The sequence below is a fragment of the Mus musculus genome, chromosome 8, assembly GCF_000001635.26.
Source record: "Mus musculus strain C57BL/6J chromosome 8, GRCm38.p6 C57BL/6J".
NCBI classification, from domain to species: domain Eukaryota; kingdom Metazoa; phylum Chordata; class Mammalia; order Rodentia; family Muridae; genus Mus; species Mus musculus.
The window spans coordinates 72,183,321-72,202,277 of NC_000074.6; the positions used below are offsets into that span (position 1 = coordinate 72,183,321).

The 18,957-nt window shown below is 47.4% G+C and overlaps 1 protein-coding gene across 1 annotated transcript; it reads left to right on the forward strand.

Annotated features, from left to right (window-relative positions):
• The first annotated feature begins 6,347 nt into the window (after positions 1-6,347).
• Hsh2d (hematopoietic SH2 domain containing) lies at positions 6,348-17,638 on the forward strand. Its single transcript, NM_197944.1, has 6 exons — positions 6,348-6,367; positions 10,119-10,265; positions 13,476-13,565; positions 14,419-14,584; positions 15,048-15,167; positions 16,957-17,638. Exons 2-6 carry the CDS (start codon positions 10,141-10,143, stop codon positions 17,458-17,460), a joined length of 1,005 nt encoding a protein of 334 aa, NP_922935.1. The 5' UTR covers positions 6,348-6,367; positions 10,119-10,140; the 3' UTR covers positions 17,461-17,638.
• The last annotated feature ends 1,319 nt before the right edge of the window (positions 17,639-18,957 follow it).

The following is an 18,957-nucleotide window of genomic DNA, read 5'->3' on the forward strand; positions in this document are numbered from 1 at the left end:
GTTCCTAACCACCAGCTGTCTCAAGCCCTTGGACTTTTTTTTTCTTTTTTTTTTTCTTTTCTTTTTTTTTGGTTTTTCGAGACAGGGTTTCTCTATATAGCCCTGGCTGTCCTGGAACTCACTCTGTAGACCAGGCTGGCCTCGAACTCAGAAATTCGCCTGCCTCTGCTTCCCAAGTGCTGGGATTAAAAGTGTGTGCCACCACGCCCAGCAGACATGTTTTTAACAATCACAGATTTTTAAAATATCCTCCCCAACATCAAGATTACAATATGTTTTATCGCCTAGTCTTCATGCACAGGCCACTACTTCCCATTGTCCCCCTTGGTGAGTTGCCACTGGCAGCCTGTCATCTGTCTGTAGATTTGCCTGCCAAGCTGTGTGCCAGTGTGGTTACACAAACCCTTCTGCTCCTGGCTGATGTTGCTGAGCAACAGCTTCTGATGGATGGTTTTGTTGAGACAGGGCCTCATTATGTAGCCCCAGCCACCCTGTACTCGATATGTAGAGCACTCTGGCCTTGAACTCACTGAGATCTACCTACTTCTGCTTCCCACATGCTGACATTAAAGGTGAGTGCTATCATACCCTGCAGTAGCAAGTTTTTACCTTATACAAGTTGTAGCCTGGGACAGAACTTCCTTTTTTTTTTTTTTTTTTTTTTTTTGGTTGAGTAATATACCAGTGTGTGGTATCATGTTTTGCATATCCTTCCAGGGTTCTTGGGCTCACAGTTCAAGCCCAGTGTGGCAATGTTGAGGTAGTAGAACTTCTCTATTTTTTGAACTTAAAAAAAAGGGGGGGGGGACTGTTCTCTGTGTGTGTGTGTGTGTGATTCCTGGGGATCAAACTCAACTCAGGTCATCATGCTTGGCAGTGAGTGCCTTTATCCCTTGAGCCATGATGCTGCTCACACACATGCTCACCTTTTGAGATAGGGTACAGCGTAGACTGGCCCAAATATAGCTTCCCTCCTGCCTCAGCCTCTCAAAGTTCACAGACAAGAGGTACCCCATTATTCCTTCTACTTCAACTTTGGCATCTAATGTTGTACCTGCACAGAACTGGTGCCAGTCAGTGTTTGAGAAATGAACAAAAGGATGAACAAAAGAAAGAAGAGAAGCAGGGTCATATGCAGAAAGAAGGATAAAATGGGGCCCCACTCCTGGAGTCTGGGCCAAGCTGATGCAGCTCCGCTGTAGCTACCTACCCTAAAGGCTGTCCACTGAAGCTCACCCTATGATGTCAACAGAAGAAGCTGATGTGGAGAGAGAGGGATCTCAGAGTGTCGCCCCCCCCACCCCAGACTCCTGCCACTCTGTTATCTTCCATCAGGTATCCCTGTCTCCCCTGCCTTGGTGGCCACCACTATTCCCTTCCTTCTGAAAGGACTCTGGCCAGCTCCAACACGGGGAGCATGGTTCTGGCAGCCCTTGCCCTTCGTCCAGATACCTTTGTCTTGCTAAAAATCCCTTTAGATTACGTTCATAAAGCTAGCCCCTGAGATCTATTCCCTTATTTGGCTACTTCCTCCTGAGACTGACTACCAAGTTCAAAGTATGAAGTCCAGCAATAAAAAGCCCACTTTGGCTCACCTAACTAACATGCTGTCTTAGTCAGGGTTTCTATTCCTGCACAAACATCATGACCAAAAAGCAGTTGGGGAGGAAAGGGTTTATTCAGCTTACACTTCCATACTGCTGTTCATCACCAAGGAGTCAGGACTGGAACTCAAGCAGGTCAGGAAGCAGGAGCTGATGCAGAGGCCATGGAGGGATGTTCCTTACTGGCTTGCTTCCCCTAGCTTGCCTCAGCCTGCTCTCTTATAGAACCAAGACTATCAGTCCAGAGATGGTCCCACCCACAAGGGGCCTTTCCCACTTGATCCCTAATTGAGAAAATGCCTTACAGCTGGATCTCATGGAGGCGTTTCCTCAACTGAAGCTCCTTTCTCTGTGATAACTCCAGCTGTGTTAAGTTGACACACAAAACCAGCCAGTACAATTGACCCCTTGTCAACTTGACACACAAACACATAACTATTAAGCCTCAACCCTTACATTCTTATTCATCCCCAAGGTCTAAATAACTTTAAACATCCTACAGTCATTACATATTCTTAAAATTTCAATCTCTTTAAAATGTCCATCTCTTTTAACATCCAAAGTCTTTTTACAGTTAAAAGTCTCTTAACTGTGGGCTCCACTAAAATAGTTTCTTCCTTCAAGAGGGAAAATATCAGAGCACAGTCACAATCAAAAGCAAAAATCAATCTCCAACCATCCAATGTCTGGGATCCAACTCACAATCTTCTGGGCTCCTCCAAGGGCTTGGGTCACTTCTCCAGCCTTGCCCTTTGTAGCACACGTGTCATCCTCTAGGCTCCAGATGCCTGTACTCCACTGCTTCTGCTCTTGGTGGTCATCTCATGGTACTGGCATCTCCAAAACACTGCATGACCCCTTCAGTCCTGGGCCATCAATTGCAACTGAGGCTGTACCTTCACCAATGGCCTTCCATGGCCTCTCACAGTGCCTAGCCTCAGCTGCTCTGCATGACCCCTTCATGCCTTCAAAACCAGTATCACCTGGGTGACCCTTACACATTACCAAGTCCCACTGCAGCAGGAGTACAACCTTGGCTATCTCTGGAACACAGCCTCTTTGTGCTTTCAGAAAACACTTCCCAGAAGATGTCACCTCAATGATGCTGGTCTCTTTTTTTAATATTTATTTATTTATTACATATAAGTACACTGTAGCTCTCTTCAGACACACCAGAAGAAGGCATAAGATCCCATTACAGGTGGTTATGAGCCACCATGTGGTTGCTGGGAATTGAACTCAGGACCTCTGGAAGAACAGTCGGTGCTCTTAACCACTGAGCCATCTCTCCAGCCCGATGCTGGACTCTTTTTTTTTATTATTAAGTATTTTCCTCATTTACATTTCCAATGCTATCCCAAAAGTCCCCCATACCCTCCCCCCCCACCCCCTACCCACCCACTCCCACTTTTTGGCCCTGGCGTTCCCCTGTACTGGGGCATATAAAGTTTGCAAGTCCAATGGGCCTCTCTTTCCAGTGATGGCCGACTAGGCCATCTTTTGATACATATGCAGCTAGAGTCAAGAGCTCCGGGGTACTGGTTAGTTCATAATGTTGTTCCACCTATAGGGTTGCAGATCCCTTTAGCTCCTTGGGTATTTTCTCTAGCTTGCTGGTCTCTTCTTAATCACTGCTAATTTCTTAGCTCCAGCTAACCAGCATCAATAGTCCCAGTAATGCAAAGGGTTTGCTTTAGTAGTTCTAGTATCTTGTTAATCACAGCTGATTCTTCAGCCCCAGCTAGCCAGAACTACAGAATAATCAAACTCCAAAATAGCAATGGCCCTGAAAAGAGTCTTTAATTTTCCCTCTGAAATTTCACAAGCCAGGCCTCCATCTTCTGCACTGTTCGCAACATTATCTTCCAAGCTCCTACACAACATCTGACAGAGCTTTTAACACCGAATGGATCTTCTAGCCCAAAGTTCCAAAGTCCTTCCACAGTCCTCCTCAAAACATGATCAGGTTGTCACAGGAATACCCCCACTATGCTGGTACCAATTTGTCTTAGTCAGAGTTTCTTTTTTTTTTTTTTTTTTTTTTTTTTTGGTTTTTTTTCGAGACAGGGTTTCTCTGTAGCCCTGGCTGTCCTGGCACTCACTTTGTAGACCAGGCTGGCCTCGAACTCAGAAATCCGCCTGCCTCTGCCTCCCGAGTGCTGGGATTAGAGGCGTGCGCCACCACGCCCGGCTTAGACAGGGTTTCTATTCCTGCACAAACATCATGACCAAAAAGCAGTTAGGGAGGAAAAGGTTTATTCAGCTTACACTTCTACTGCTGTTCATCACCAAGGAAGTCAGGACTGGAATTCAAGCAAGTCAGGAAGCTGATGCAGAGGCCATGGAGGGATGTTCCTTACTGACTTGCTTCCCCTGGCTTGCCTCAGCCTGCTCTCTTATGGAACCAAGACTACCAGTCCAGAGATGGTCCCACCCACAAGGGGCCTTTCCCACTTGATCACTAATTGAGAAAATGCCTTACAGCTGGCTCTCATGGAGGCGTTTCCTCAACTGAAGCTCCTTTCTCTGTGATAACTCCAGCTGTGTCAAGTTGACACATAAAACCAGCCAGTACACATGCTCAGTTTAAATTAAACACCTCATCCTAAGACAGGGTTTCCCCCTTTATGAACCGATATTTGCCTATGGGCCACATCAGTCTCCTCTATCCAGAGGCAGTACTTTGTCCCCTTCCTAAGCAAATACCCCTCATCCCCTCCCTTGCTTCTCCTTTGTTTCTCTTCCCTTCTTCCTCTCCTTCCTGTCTTTGTACCTTATCCCTGCCCTATCCCTCTAGAGTAAATAAATCTCCTTTGTGCTGAGAACTTGGTCTTGAGGGTCCTGAGAGGATAGTTTTCCTTTCACTTCCCTTGGAGGCTGTGGCTGTGTCCATTTGTTAATCAGAGACATGAGGGTGGGGGAATTCTACTTTGACAGACTGACAAGAAGATGTTAGTCTAGAGGACCACAGTCCCCAAGCTGCTCAGAAGTGGGGTGGACAAAGAGCCAAGCCAAAACAGCTCATGTTCTCCAAGACTGAGTCACATACACAAGAGAACCCCACAGGACCAGCCCTGCGCAACAAAGTGTGAGGAGGATTGGAGAGGTCAAGTGAGTTCTATGAAGTTGGCCCCGCCAGTGAAAGCACATCTCATCCTGAGTCTAGGCAAAAGTCAATGAATTAAGTCACAATAACTTGCCCAGATGTGCTGACTCAGCTGAACCCTTGGGCCCTTAAGTGGGTCTATCATCAGAGCCTACACTGGTTTCCTCCACTGTTGGACCTTTGCAGCCCAGAAACTCCCAAGCCTATGCCACCCTGGAGAGGAGCAGGGGTCAGAGAGGCACCAACTCTATCCTAGAAAGTGTTCATTCCAAAGACCCAGGATAGGTGGAAATGCACTGGGTGCAGAGGCAAGACGGAAATGCACTGGGTGCAGAGGCAAGAAGGGGTGGGCCAGGAAGCTTACAGCCAAGTCAGCTATGCCTGTTAGGTACAGGGACACATCACCCAGGACCCAGAGTGTGCACATACATTGTAGTTCATTTTAAAATCAGAAGAAAAATCAGGCATGGACTGGGTCTGCAGCTCAGTTGGCAGGGTACTCACATATGGTGAAAGAACTCCTGGGTCCCATCCCAGTATCGCAGAAAATACAGACACCTCTATGATCCCAGCACCCAGGAGATAGAGACAGGAAGAGCAGAGATGCAACATCATCCTCAGTGTTCTGTGGATTCCAGGCCAGCCAGGATGCTGTGAGATCCTGTTTTAGAAAAATAAAAAACAGAAGGGAGAAAAAAACCAGAATAAGATAGATGGACTCTATGGTTTACTCCAGTTTGTTTTGTTTGTTTGTTTGTTTGCTTGCTTGCTTGCTTTCTTGCTTTGGTTTAGTTTGGATATTGAGTTTGAATGTCCCTATGTTAGCCCAGGCTAGCCTGGAACCCCAAATCCTCCTGCCTCAGGCTACTGAGTACTGCAACTACAGACCCAAGCCATCTTGCTTTGATGTTGGCCTAGAGGGCAACATGACTGTAGAATGATATTTCAAATGAGTTTTGCAAAGGAAGGTATGATAGGTGTTGTGTGTGCAGCAAGTCTGTCCTTTCATGTCTCCTTCATGTCTGGGGCATATGCAGTTCCCTGTCCTGTATATGCATACTGTTCCTGTATCCTGTCCCCCCCAAGCAGCCTCTCCTACTTGTTGCCTTTCACTCTCTGATTGCCATATGCCCATTTCCTGACCTATGACTACTTCAAGGTTGCTGTTAAGAGGCTGGGAATCTAGCTCAGTAGGTAGAGTGCTTGTAGCTCAGTAGGTAAAGTGATTGTAGCTCACTTAGCAAGCATGAAGCCCTGGGTTCCATCCCCAGCAATGCATAATCTTGGCATGATGGTAAACCCTGAGGTCGAGGCAAGAGTCTACTTCAGCACCCCAATTGGGGTGCATAAAGCTGTATCTCAAGGGGGAAAAAAACTAGAAGAATACCAATATTGGGAAGCAGGGCGGCAGCTGTCTCAGCGATTCCATAGAGTTGGTAGAGAGTAAGTACTGAGCAAGGCTTGGCAAGAACAACTCCAGCCTCAGACTCAAGCCTTGAGAGTTATTCTGGTCCCACCCTGTTCACCTGCTGGAGGAAACAGGAACTGACTGAGGCTCCTGGCCCTGCCCCTCTGACGTGTGGACCCTGAACCGAAACTTAAACTCCAGCTCAAGCCAGCTCAAGAGCCCTTCGGAACACAACCCAAGCTGTCCAAGGTATGCATCCTACATCCTGCACCCTGCATCCAGAATCCTGGCATCCCTGCATCCCAACATGCCCCAGCTTCAGAGGCTCTGGGACTTCAGCACTGGGTGTAGTGGTGCTAGAAGATGAGAGAAGGGTTTACCAGAGGAGGAAAGCATTGCAAGGGCTAAACTCTGGCATGGCTCTCCACACAAGTCATTGCAGCGCTTTGGAGGCCGAGGCAGGCTGTACACGTTTGAGGCTGGTTTCAGCTAGCTACATGGTGAGACCTGATTCATAGAAACCAAGTGTTCCAAGAAAACCACGAGGGGAAGGCAGAGAGAGGTAAAGCCCCTCCGGCCCCACGGGGTTTTACTGGAGCTGCCAGAGAAAGGAAGGAATTTAACTGAGAAGCTCCGGGAGAGGGTGGGACTGTGGCCAGGGTTTTGTTTGAGCAGGGGAGGCAGGGAAGCTGGCTGGAGGAAGGGACATTTGTATTGAGTCTTGAAAGACTTGTAGGAGTGTTCTGAAGTAGAAAGAGAATAAACATTGAGACCTTTCTGTGTAGCATGTAGCTGGGTTCAGCTGTACTTTAGAGACACGTGTATCTGCTTCATGATGGTGCTACACTCTGGGAGACATGTTGGTAGGTGATAGCCTGGACAGGATTGTCTGTTGCACTCCTGGAGGCCTAGACTCCAATGTGCTTGAACACGGTCAGAACTAGAGCACTGTGGCAAACATGTGCCTGTCTCTGCCTGTGAAGCACAGTGAATAATGAAATAAAAAGGGGAAGTAAACTGAAGTGGGTGGTGCACTCCAGAGGCAGAGGCAGAGGCAGGGGGATCTCTGAGTTCAAGGCCAGCCTGGTCTATAGAGCAAGTTCCCCGGACAGCCAGGGCTTTACAAAGAAAACCCGTCTTGAAAAAAAACAAAGACAAAAAAAAAAAAAAAAAAAAAGAAGAGAAAGGAGGCAGTGGGAGACCCTCCTAGGGACGTTGTCTAGTCACACTCGGCAAGGCAGCCAACCTTCATTCAAAGACTGTTTCAATCCATACAGTGAAGAGTAAGTGAGGAAGAGCCAGTGTCAGCTGCAGGCCTACACACACAGCTGCACACACACGTGTCTGTACACATGGTCACCCCCCCCATACACATTCAAAATTTTTAAATATTAGAATGAGGCTGGAGAGTCGGCAGTTAAGAGTGTACACTGCTCTTGCAGAGTTGCTGAGTTTAGTTCCCAGTGCCTGCATAAGCTTAATGGCCCCTGTAAATCTGGCTCCAGGGATCCAACGCCCTCTTCTGGCCTCCAGTAGTACCTGCATACACATGGCTATTACACTCACACACATTCTCACACACAGAGAGGCACACACATACACATAAATAAAAATTAAAATCTTTTTTGAAAACAAAAAGCAATTAAATAAATAAAAACCAGATATTAGGAGAAATTCAGGTTTTTGTTTTGTTTTGAGACTGGCCTAGAAACGTCTGACCCTTCTGTCTCCTTCTGTAAGTACTAAGATGGCAGATGTACACCACTACATCTGGCTTTTCTTTTTTTTTTAAGATTTATTTATTATTATATGTAAGTACACTGTAGCTGACTTCAGACATACCAGAAGAGGGTGTCAGATCTCATTATAGGTAGTTGTGAGCCACTATGTGGTTGCTAGGATTTGAACTCAGGACCTCTGGAAGAGCAGTCAGTGCTCTTAATCGCTGAGTCATCTCTCCAGCCTCTGGCTTTGCATTTTTAATTCAGGATCTCCCTGTGTATCCTTGGCCAGATTTGAACTCCTGGTAGTTCTGCCTCTACCTCCCAAGTGCCATTACAGGTATGTAGCCATAGCCTGGGGTATATTCCAGCACAGTGTAAACTGGACTTGGTAGAATAGCCCTGTCATCCCAGCACTTGGGAGGTGGAGGTGGGAAGATAAGGCCAGCCTGGAATAAACGAATCCACGGGGGGGGGGGGGGGGGAGAGAGAGAGAGGAGAAGAGAGGAAGAGAGAGAACAAACAAAGAGGATGCCTCCCACCTCTTTATATATTCATAGCTGTATAAACAATTTACGTGATGTACAATGCATTGATTATATATATATATATACATATATATTATATATATATTTATATAGTGTTCTATCCCAGCCATCCCCTTAATGATTCTTTTTTTTTTTTTTTTTTTGGTTTTTTGAGACAGGGTTACTCTGTGTAGCCCTGGCTGTCCTGGAACTCACTTTGTAGACCAGGCTGGCCTCGAACTCAGAAATCCGCCTGCCTCTGCCTCCCAAGTGCTGGGATTAAAGGCGTGCGCCACCACGCCCGGCCCCTTAATGATTCTTAATGGCAGAAGTTAAGTTAGTGACTTCATCACACAGCAACTGTGCAGGGTAGAATTTGAAACCAGACCATCTGCTTCTAATTCCAAACTCTTTGATACCTGCCACTGCAGGCCTTATCATGCAGAGTCCCTGGCCTAGAAAAGACAGAACTTGACAAAGATTGTCCACCTCTGTAGAACCCCTGCTGAGAGAGACTAGGAAGGCTAGAGGACAGGGATAGTGTGAGCTTGGTTATTAATGGATTCAATAAATGACTGTCCTCTGGGGGGCCACACCCTTGAGGGAATGTGTTTGTTTTCTGTGAGGTCAGCATCAGCCACCCTTTGTCAACAGACCCCTCCCTATTGGATCACCAATGTGCCAAAGGCATTCTCCAAAGTCCCAGAGCTGGAGGTAGAGACTGCAAAAATCAGGTCTAGGGACTGACTGAAAGTGACTGAGGAGCCATAGAGAAGATCTTTTAGCTGGTTTTCCTTCAATTTAAAACTTAATACTGGAGCCGGGCGTGGTGGTGTACACCTTTAATCCCAGCACTCGGAAGGCAGAGGCAGGCAGATTTCTGAGTTCAAGGCCAGCCTGGTCTACAGAGTGAGTTCCAGGACAGCCAAGCCTGCACAGAGAAACCCTGTCTCAGGGAAAACAAAAAAAAAAAAAAAAAAAACAAAACAAAACAAAAAAACCTTAATGCTGTTTTGCATTTCAGGACCAGGTCACTTCTCTAGCTCTATGTCACCAACCCCCAAAGCCCAGCAGTACCAATATGAATATGAATTAACAGTGCGTAGTGGTAGAGGCAGGATTGTGCCACCAGTCTTGGCTACATAGTGAGTTTCAGGCTAGCCTGTCTCAAAACAAACCAAAAGCCCACTCAATCAGTCAAATACTTCCCATGTGAGATTGAGGGTCTGAGCTCAAATTTGCCTTTCAGCAAGCATGGAGACAACAAAGCAAGACAAACACCCACCTAGCATGGTGTCGGGGTCTGGGAGACAGGAGGATCCTGGAATTCTGTGAGCAGCTGCAGGTTCAGTAACAGACCCTGTCTGGGAAGAGATGTCTCAGCCATTAAGGGCACTCGATGCTCTTTCACACATACACTCACACACACACACACACACACACACAGAGGATGGATAGATAGATAGATAGATAGATAGATAGATAGATAGATAGATAGATAGATAGATAGATAGATAGATGTAAAACCAAACAAAAAAACATAGTACAGAGCAATAGAGGAAGATACTTGATCCCTCCTTCATACTCACTCTTGCTACAGCAGCAGTGTCTGCTACACTGTAGTCACCAGGAAGCAAGTCTGTGTCCACAGGAATTGCCCTATCTCTGGCCACCTGGCAGACTCCCAGCATGAGACACCACCGTCTGTAATATTAGAGTGAAGAGACACTCACCTCTCCCTCCTCCCCCTAGGTGACCACCTTCTCTGGATGCCATGGCAGAAGCCAGGAGGCTGCCCCCACCACTACCTCCTCGGCTGGACTGGTTTGTGCACACCCAGGCGGACCTGCTAGCCCAATCCGGGATCCCCGAGTGGTTCCATGGCACCATCTCCCGAGAGTAAGACATAGTACAACCCCCATCCTACCTAGAAGATCCTACTTCTTGGTCCTTCACGCCTAACCACAGTGAGCATTTGAGTGAGCGATCAGGGGCCCCCTGTTCAAACCAATATCAGTTAGTTCTAGACCTTGAGAAGCTGAAGATCAGAAAGAGATAGGAACTGAGTGAGGTCACACAGTAGATGCATAGCACAGCTGGGCTCTGGCCTCAGTGCACCAGACCACAGCCCCTGCTTTTTCATTTGGGATATTGTGTTCCACCTACGAGGACCTGGGACTGGCAGGCAGGGGCTGTGAGAGGAGATCTACTGCAGGAAGCCTCCAGTGACACCTTCCCTGAACAGGCTTCAAACCACCAAGATGTTATTTGTTCATTCAGAGGCTGTGGCTATGGCTCAATTGATAAAGCGCTTGTAACTTAGTTAATACAGTTTTTAACTCGAGTGCTTGCCTGGCATACACAAAGCACCAAGCTCCTTTTCCACTCCACATAAACCAGTCATACTGTCATCCCAACACTCAGAAGGTAGAGGGCAGAGGATCAAGAGTTCAAGGTCATCATCCTCAGCTACACAGTGAGTGGGACACAACCTGGAGCTACATGAGACCCTCTCCCCAAAAAGGGAAAGAAAGAAAATCTGCAAGTGCGGGCTTCCAAGCTCCAGGGTCTCAATCCTGGAAACCAGGGCAGGGCCATGTGTCCCCAAGGGCTCATGTGGATTTGCAAAAGCTGCAAAATGACCTAGTTATGAGCAAAGAAATAGTGCCGTTAGAGATGGTCAAGATTGACAGGAGGGGCCAGCAAGATGGCTCAGGGGGTAAAGGTGCCTGTGTAAGTGTCCATGATTCACCAAAGCATGGCACCCCAGACTCAGACAGTATGTACACACAAAGAGTGTTTTATTCTATAGAAGTCCAGCATGCTGCGGTCTCCCATTACCAAGATAGAGAGACAGCCAAAGTGAGTTTGTGAAAAGGTCAGCTCGGGAACTTTGGGAAGGTCATGGAACACTTGCCCCTCCAAAAGGGAGAGGCTAATTAGCATTCCTCAAACCACAGGGTGGGAACCAACCTTCGGGTGGGGACATATTTCACAGGACAGACTGCTGCCCACCTTCAGACAAGGGAACTTGTCACCTCATTCCCTAAAGACCAATCAGTTTAAAGGGTGCGGGAACAGAAGCTAACGGTCTGCATACAATGCAGGAGTCTCTTTGGTGAGACTTCCAAGAAGCAGAACAATTAGCCACAGAGAGTTAGCATCAGTAATTTGGAGGCTACAACAACAACCCACATGGCAGGAGAAAACCACCTCTGTAGGCTGTCTCTGACTTCTGAATGTGTCAGCACATCTGCCCGTGCAAACAGGATAAATACATTAAATGTAATAAAAATTAAAAGAGATTGGCAGTAAGCCATGTGACTCAGAATGTTTAAGAATTCTTTTCATTTCCTTTTTTGTTTTGTTTTGTTTTGTTTTTGTTTTGCGTGGTGGTTTGAATATGCTTGGCCCAGGAATTGTGACTATTAGGAGGTGTGGCCTTGTTGAAGGAAGTGTGTCATTGTGGGAGTGGGCTTTGAGACCTTCCTCCTAGCTTCCTGGAAGATAGTCTTCTCTTATTTGCCTTCAAAATAATATATAGAACTCTCAGATCCTCCAGTGCCATGCCAGCTTGGACACTGCCATGCTTCCCACCATGATAATAATGGAGTGAACCTCTGAAAGTTTAAGCCAGGCCCAATTAACTGTTGCCCTTTATAAGAGTCATGGTATCTCTTCACAGCAGTGGAAACCCTAACTACAACAGAAGTTGGTACCAGGGACTGAGATATTGCTGTGTTAGGTCTGACTATGTTTTTGTTTAGAGGAATGTGGATTTTGGGACTCTGGATTTAGAGAGAAGTGAAATGCTTTAAGTGGGACGTAATGGGCCATCCTAGAAGAAATATAGAAGATACTGGTGCCTGACTAGAGACATTTCAGAGGAGAGGAATTTTCGTGTGTTTCTTAGAGATCATTCTTACAGTGTTTTGGTGGAGAATATGACTGCTTTTTCCCCTTTTCTGGGGACTCTGGAAGTGAAATGGAGCTGAATCCCATGCTCAAGGAGATAAAAAGATTAAGGAAGTGGTAAGCTCAGGACAAGATCCCACCTAGCTAAACTTATTGTTTATGTGTTTGCAGTTGAACAAAGAATAGTTATACCATGTTAGGCTTTCTTACTTGGTTATTGTTTTCATTTGGACTTTTAATCAATCCAGAAATGGAGGGCACACTGTGATCCAGGTCTTCATTTTGTTTTGGGGGAATTGTTTGTGTGGTTTTTTTTGTTTGCTTGTTTGTTTTGTTTTAGATGCAGGGTTTCTCTGTGTAGCCTTGGCTATCTTTGAACTTACTCTATAGATCAGGCTGGCCTTGAACTCAGAGACCCACTTGCCTCTGAAGTGCTAGGACCAAAGGTGTGCACTCCAAGAGGAAGAATTCAGTTTCTAGGGGGTCTACTGTGAGTGGTTCTGTTTCGATTCTGACTTGGATTATGTAGGTCTGTACTATAATGCACCTGATTCTAGTCATATGCATGACCAATAATGCACAGGTATAAGATGGGAAATGAAAGATTCACCCAGAAGCCCTCTTGAAGGACATCCACCATTTGCCTGACCATCTACCCAAGACCAGTTGAGTCTGAGTCAGACTTTTTGTTGTTGTTGTTTGTAACAAGATATTTACATTTTTATTATATTTTATTTCTTTAGTATGTGTATGAAGGTTAGAAGATAACCTGTGAAAATCGGTTCTCTCTTTCTACCATGTGAGTGCCAAGGACTGAATTCAAGCAGACAGGCTTTACCCTCTGAGCCATCTGGCCAGCCCTGGATCATCCCTTCAGTTCTTTATCTTAGATACACTGGGAATACACTCAAATAGAAACTAAATTTGACTGTTTTTAGGGGTGAGAAAACTTACCCCATTCTTAAATGAGAGTTGTACACATGGGAGTCCATGGCTGCTGTGTGCATTGCTCAGAGGTAAGAGGGTACACATGAACACACCGAACATGCAGGTGTGAGAGCCAGGCTGTCAATCACACTACTATCAGACGGTTGTGTGCATAGTCAGAGCCAAATGGAACCCTGGGTTGCTAAGCCATCCCCTATGATTGCTTGCCCCATATCCAGCCAGTCTTCTTTCTTTGTGCCTCTCCAGGGCTGCTGAGAACATGTTGGAGTCACAACCCCTGGGGACTTTTCTTATCCGAGTCAGCCACAGCCATGTGGGCTACACCCTTTCCTACAAGTAAGGCCATGGGGAGGCTAGACTGGGGATCCTGGGAGAAGGCCAAAGCTGCCCCCCAATGCCAGAGAGGTCTGCTTCCATCTGCAGACCTAGCTGGAACACTTGGGTGGACCTGAGATTTGTGTCTGAGGAAGGAGGCAGGCAGAGATCTGAGAGTGGGCCCTGCCTCCTTCACCCTTCACCTTCAAATTAGTGACATGAGTCTGGGTCTGGGAAGCCAGGGCTGCAGGCTCCTAGGGCCTCAAAGTTTGATTTTGGCTTCTTAGAATACTCAAGGTAAAGCCCTCCTCCGTCTTTTCTTTTTTCTTTCTTCCTTTCTCCTTCCCCCATCTCTCCCTCCTTCCTTCCTCCTTTCTCTCATTCCTTCCTCCCTCCCTTCCTACTCTCTTTATATCTGCCATTTTGGGAGAGGGTCTCAAAACCAGGCTGATCTTGTGTGGATGCACATCTGTTAACCCAGGATGGTGAAAGCTGAGGCAGAAGGATCTGGAATTCAAGGTTACCCTTGGCTACATAGCAGTTTAAGTCCAGCCTGGACTGCCTGAGATGGTGTCCTCAAAATGAAAGGATTACTATCACTTTGCTACTACTGTTGTAGTTGAGACAGAGTCCCTCTATGTAGCTCAGGCTGGCCTCCAAGCCTCCATCTTCTTGCCCTCAGTCTCCCCAGCACTGGAATGACAGGCCGGCACCACCACAATTAGCTTAAATCTGCTTATTTCACCCACCCAAGAACTGCTGTGATGGCCCTTAAAAACCTTGGGTGGTGGTAATTGGTGAAACTGAGGCACAGTAGGTGCACTGAAAGGCTAGTGCACAGGGCAGCATCCCAACCGCAGCAGTGTCTCCACAGAGCCCAGACTTGCTGCCGTCACTTCATGGTGAAACTTTCAGAAGATGGGACTTGTGCCTTCGCTGGGGACCACATGACCCACGCCTCTCTGCATGCCCTGGTCACCTTCCACCAACAAAAGCCTATTCGGCCATTCGGGGAGCTGTTGACCCAGGCCTGCGGGCAGGTAGGCGTAAGGGGACCCCATCCAGTAGCAAGGGAGTGCCAGAGGTCTAGGCCTGGGCTACTCCCAACTGCCCACCGACCCTCTGGCCCTGCAGGACCCCTGCGTAGCACTCACAAGGGCTCATCTGCAGGAATGGCTTTCCTCTTCAGCCGTTGGGTCTAGCCTACTGATGTGAGATGGGCTCTTTCAGCTTCTGACTGATTTGGTCTAAACCTGCTGTGGGAGGGGCACTTTCCTCTGATGGTCATGGGCGTGGCCTAAAAATCTGCCTTAGAAGGAACTCTTTCTAGGATGTGAGAATTGTATGCAGGGCACTTCCTTCTGAGCCTTGTAGGCGTGGCCTAGGTGTTGTGAGCGTGGCCTGTGTTAAGCGCTCTGTTTAGGAGACCCCCTACCCCAGGGTATTCTCCACAGCTATTCACAATGCTGGGTCTGAGCTCTATGACTCTTTCACGTTTTGCAGGAGGATCCAGCAAACGTGGACTATGAGGATCTCTTCCTATACTCAAATGCCCTGGTTCAGGATGCTGAAAGCCAAATTCTGAGAACGGAAGTTCAAAGGTCTTCCTGCCCACCTGAGGAGGTAGGCCCTGAATACCAGGGAGAAACAGATGCTGCTAGAGCAGACCTTTTCTAGAAAGCGTTCTCTTCTGTAGTTAGGTAATTAAAAAAAAAAAAAAAAAAAAAAATCCAAGCCCAGCAGTGGAGGTGCATGTCTTTTTAATCCCAGCACTCGGGAGGCAGAGGCAGGTGGATTTCTGAGTTCGAGGCCAGCCTGGTCTACAGAGTGAGTTCCAGGACAGCCAGGGCTACACAGAGAAACCCTATCTCAAAAAAAAAAAAAAACCCTAAAAACTAAACTAAAATAATAATAATTTTTAAAAATCCAGTGACTTCCAGACTCTGAGATAAGACTCCATGTTTCAGTCTCTGGGTGTGTAGCTCAGTGCTGACGTCATTGTCAGGTATACCCTAAGGCTCCGGGGTCCATACCAGCCCCTCCAGCACACTAAGCCTGAAACCTCAGCTCCTCTGCCAGCAACTGTCTCTTCTGTTCAGACTCATCAGCCAACTTGAGAACTTTTTGTGCTGTTCTATTCTAGACCTTTCCTCCTCAGGGCCCCTCTATAGGGCCATTGGGCCAGCCTGGCTTCTTCTAGAAGCCCTCGTTCACGTGTCTCCCTCCCTAGTCCCTGGATCTAGAGTCCCATTGTTCTGTGTCCCCTTCCCCTTCCACCCCCATACCTCACCCTGTAGCAGAGAACACCTTCCAAATCGAGGGGCTTCTGTTTATTCTGGGTATATACATCTCCTTTCTGTCTCTCCCATCCAGCTTTGCAGTCCAGGTGGCTTTTCTGCTCTGCTGTCTTCACCCTCCAAGAGAACCTGACATAGTTTTTGTTTGTTTCTGTTGAGACAAGGTCTCTCTATGTATCCCTGTCTGGCCTGAACTCCCTATGTAGTCCAGGCTGGCTTCAAACTTACAGAGATCCTCCCGCCTCAGACTCCCAAATGTTGGGATTAAAGGCCCAGTTTATTGAAGGAGCTGGCCAATGAGTCTTCAGTCTAGATGGATGAATCAGTGGTGGATATGTGTTGTGGCTCCCTGAGGCTAGTGGGCCTTTGGATGCCCCTTAGGTTAAAGTACTTGCTGTACTTCCTGTGTGGCCCAACGTTCTGACAGCTGTGAGGATGGAGCTACCTAGTCTGGATATATGTTTGTTTGGCTTTTTATTTTGTTTTGTTTGTTTTTCGAGACAGGGTTTCTCTGTGTAGCCTTGGCTGTCCTGGAACTCACTATGTAGACCAGGCTGGCCTCGAACTCAGAAATCCATCTGCCTCCCAAGTGCTGGGATTAAAGGCGTGCGCCACCACTGCCCGGCCTGGATATGTGTTTGGATACACATCCAAGAAAGCATCCGGGAGAAGTTTTCAAGGAGCTGGGACATCAGGATGAGGAGCCATGCCAGACAGAGATGCAGGAAGATCATTCTGGGAATGAGGGGGCATGTGCAAAGGTCCTGGGGTTCGGTGTGTCTGCAGAACAGAGCGGCAGAAGGCAGTATATGGATGATTGTGGGTAGGGGCCTCAGGGGGTACTCAGTGACCCTATCCTACCCCCAAATGAGAAGGGTGGGGAGATGCTGATAATAGACACCTTCCCCAAAAGTTCACTGAGCCACACTTGCAGTCCAACTGTGTCTTTTGAGAAAACATCCCAAACCTTGGGACTGGTGGAAAAGGCAGGCACAGAGATGGGCAGATGGGGCAAGGGTAGTGCTTTGAAGCTCCAGGGCACTGAGATGAGGTTCTGAGGCAGCCTGGCACTTCGCTGGACAGCTGGGTCTCAGGCCTCCCTATCTCTGTTCCAGGCTTCTGAAAGGAAGCCATCCACAACAACTAAAGGAGAATTCGCATCAGCTTCCTGCTCCCCAAAAGCCCTTTTCGAGGATTCTGGACAGAAACTGTGGAAGAACCTGAGGTCCCTACCTCAGACTAGCCAGAGGGTGAAACAGCGACTCACTTCACACCTGTTGGCCATGAACCTGCTGGGGGATGCCAGGCAAGTGGCACAGCAGCACCACAGCCCTGTGACTCGAGCATTCAGTTGGGACAGTACTAGCCACTCCGAGGACTCCTGTGCAGCCACCACGTCTCTTCAAAACCCTGCAGAACCCCAGGCCCTGAGAGGCAGAGAAGCCACCTTCAGGGACTCCAGGCCTGCCAGCTGGAGGAAGGCATTCTCAGGGGTCAAAGCCTGGCGTGGAAAGGTGGTAAGGGCCCTGTCAGCCCAGGAGCCTGTGGACTTTCCAGAAGCCCAGGGCTGGTTGCCTGAGGAATACCTTCCACCACCACCTTTCGCCCCTGGGTACTGATAGAACTTTCTGTATCTTGGGTATTCCTCATCTCTCCTTTAGGTCCCCATCCTTGTCCTCACAGCCAGAGAACTGTGCTGAAGAGGTTAAGGGGCTGAATCCTGCAGGTGCCAGCTAAGGGAGCTGATTGTCCTAATAATAATAGAATTACTGCTACCTCTTTAGGGACCTGGTGGAATGGCCCAGTGGATAAAAGGATAAAAGAGCTTTCAGCCATGCCCGACAACTGAGTTCTATCCCCAGGACTCACATGGTGAGAACTGTGGACCAACTTCTGGAGGATGTCCTCAGACTTCCACATACATGTGTTAAAACACACTCACAAGCAGATATAATTTTAAAAGATTGCAGCAGGGACTTGGTGGGTCCAACACGTTCCAGGCCTGTATCATGTGTTATCCCTCCATATTCTTGGGATCCATATCTCACTTTCAGCCACATTCAATTGAAAATATTTTTATGAGGCTGGAGAGATGGCTCAGTGGTTAAGAGCACTGACTGCTCTTCCAGGGGTCCTGAGTTCAATTCCCAGCAACCACATGGTGGGATCCAATGCCATCTTCTGGAGTATCTGAAGACAACTACAGTGTACTCATATATATATATATATATAATAAATCTTTTTTAAAATGTAAAAAAAATTTTTTTCCAGGTGTTGAGGATTTAGCTCAGTGGTAGAGCACTTGCCTAGTAAACACAAGGTCCTGGGTTCTGTCCTTTGCTCCAGGAATAAAAAAATTTTTTCTGAAAGCTTTGCATCATTTGCGGGTTGGAGAAATAACTCAGTGAGTAAAAGGTTGAGAGGACCTGAGTTCCATTTCCCGAAGCCCACAAAGAGCTGATGCAGTAATGCACGTGTGTGTCCTCAGAGCAGCTACAAGGAGATGGGAGGTGGCTGCTGCCTTGCACAGCAGCACTAATGCAAAAACCTTCCTTCAACAAGATGGAGGACAGACATGCAGACAGTCAAACATGCTCCCGCCCACAATCATACACTGGAACACACAGAAAGGGAGGGGGGATGCAAAATGATTGCATCTGTGGCCAGGAGTGTGATATATACCCAAGCATTTGGGCAGCAGAGATGGGAGAGTCAGGAGCCCAAAGCCAGCCTCGGCTTATTTGGAGTTTTGAGATTAGTCTGAGCTACAGGAAAGCTTGACTCAAAGAACAAAAATTGTGAGACAGGCATAGTGGTATACACTATTAATCCCAGCACTCCAGAGGCAGAGGCAGGAAGGGCTCTGTGAGTTTGAGGCTGGCCTGGTCTCCATAGTGAGTTCCAGGGCTACACAGTGAAACCCCATCTAAATGATTTAAAAAAGCGAAATGTATCTGTACTGACCGTGTGATGCTCCTCTCATCTCCCTAAATGATCCAGTGTGTAAGACATCCACATTGCATCACTATTCCAAATTATGTAGACATTTAAGGCCCATGGAAGGCTGTGTGTGAATTCTGTGCAAATCTGCAGTTTGGGTTCCTTGATGGGGAAGG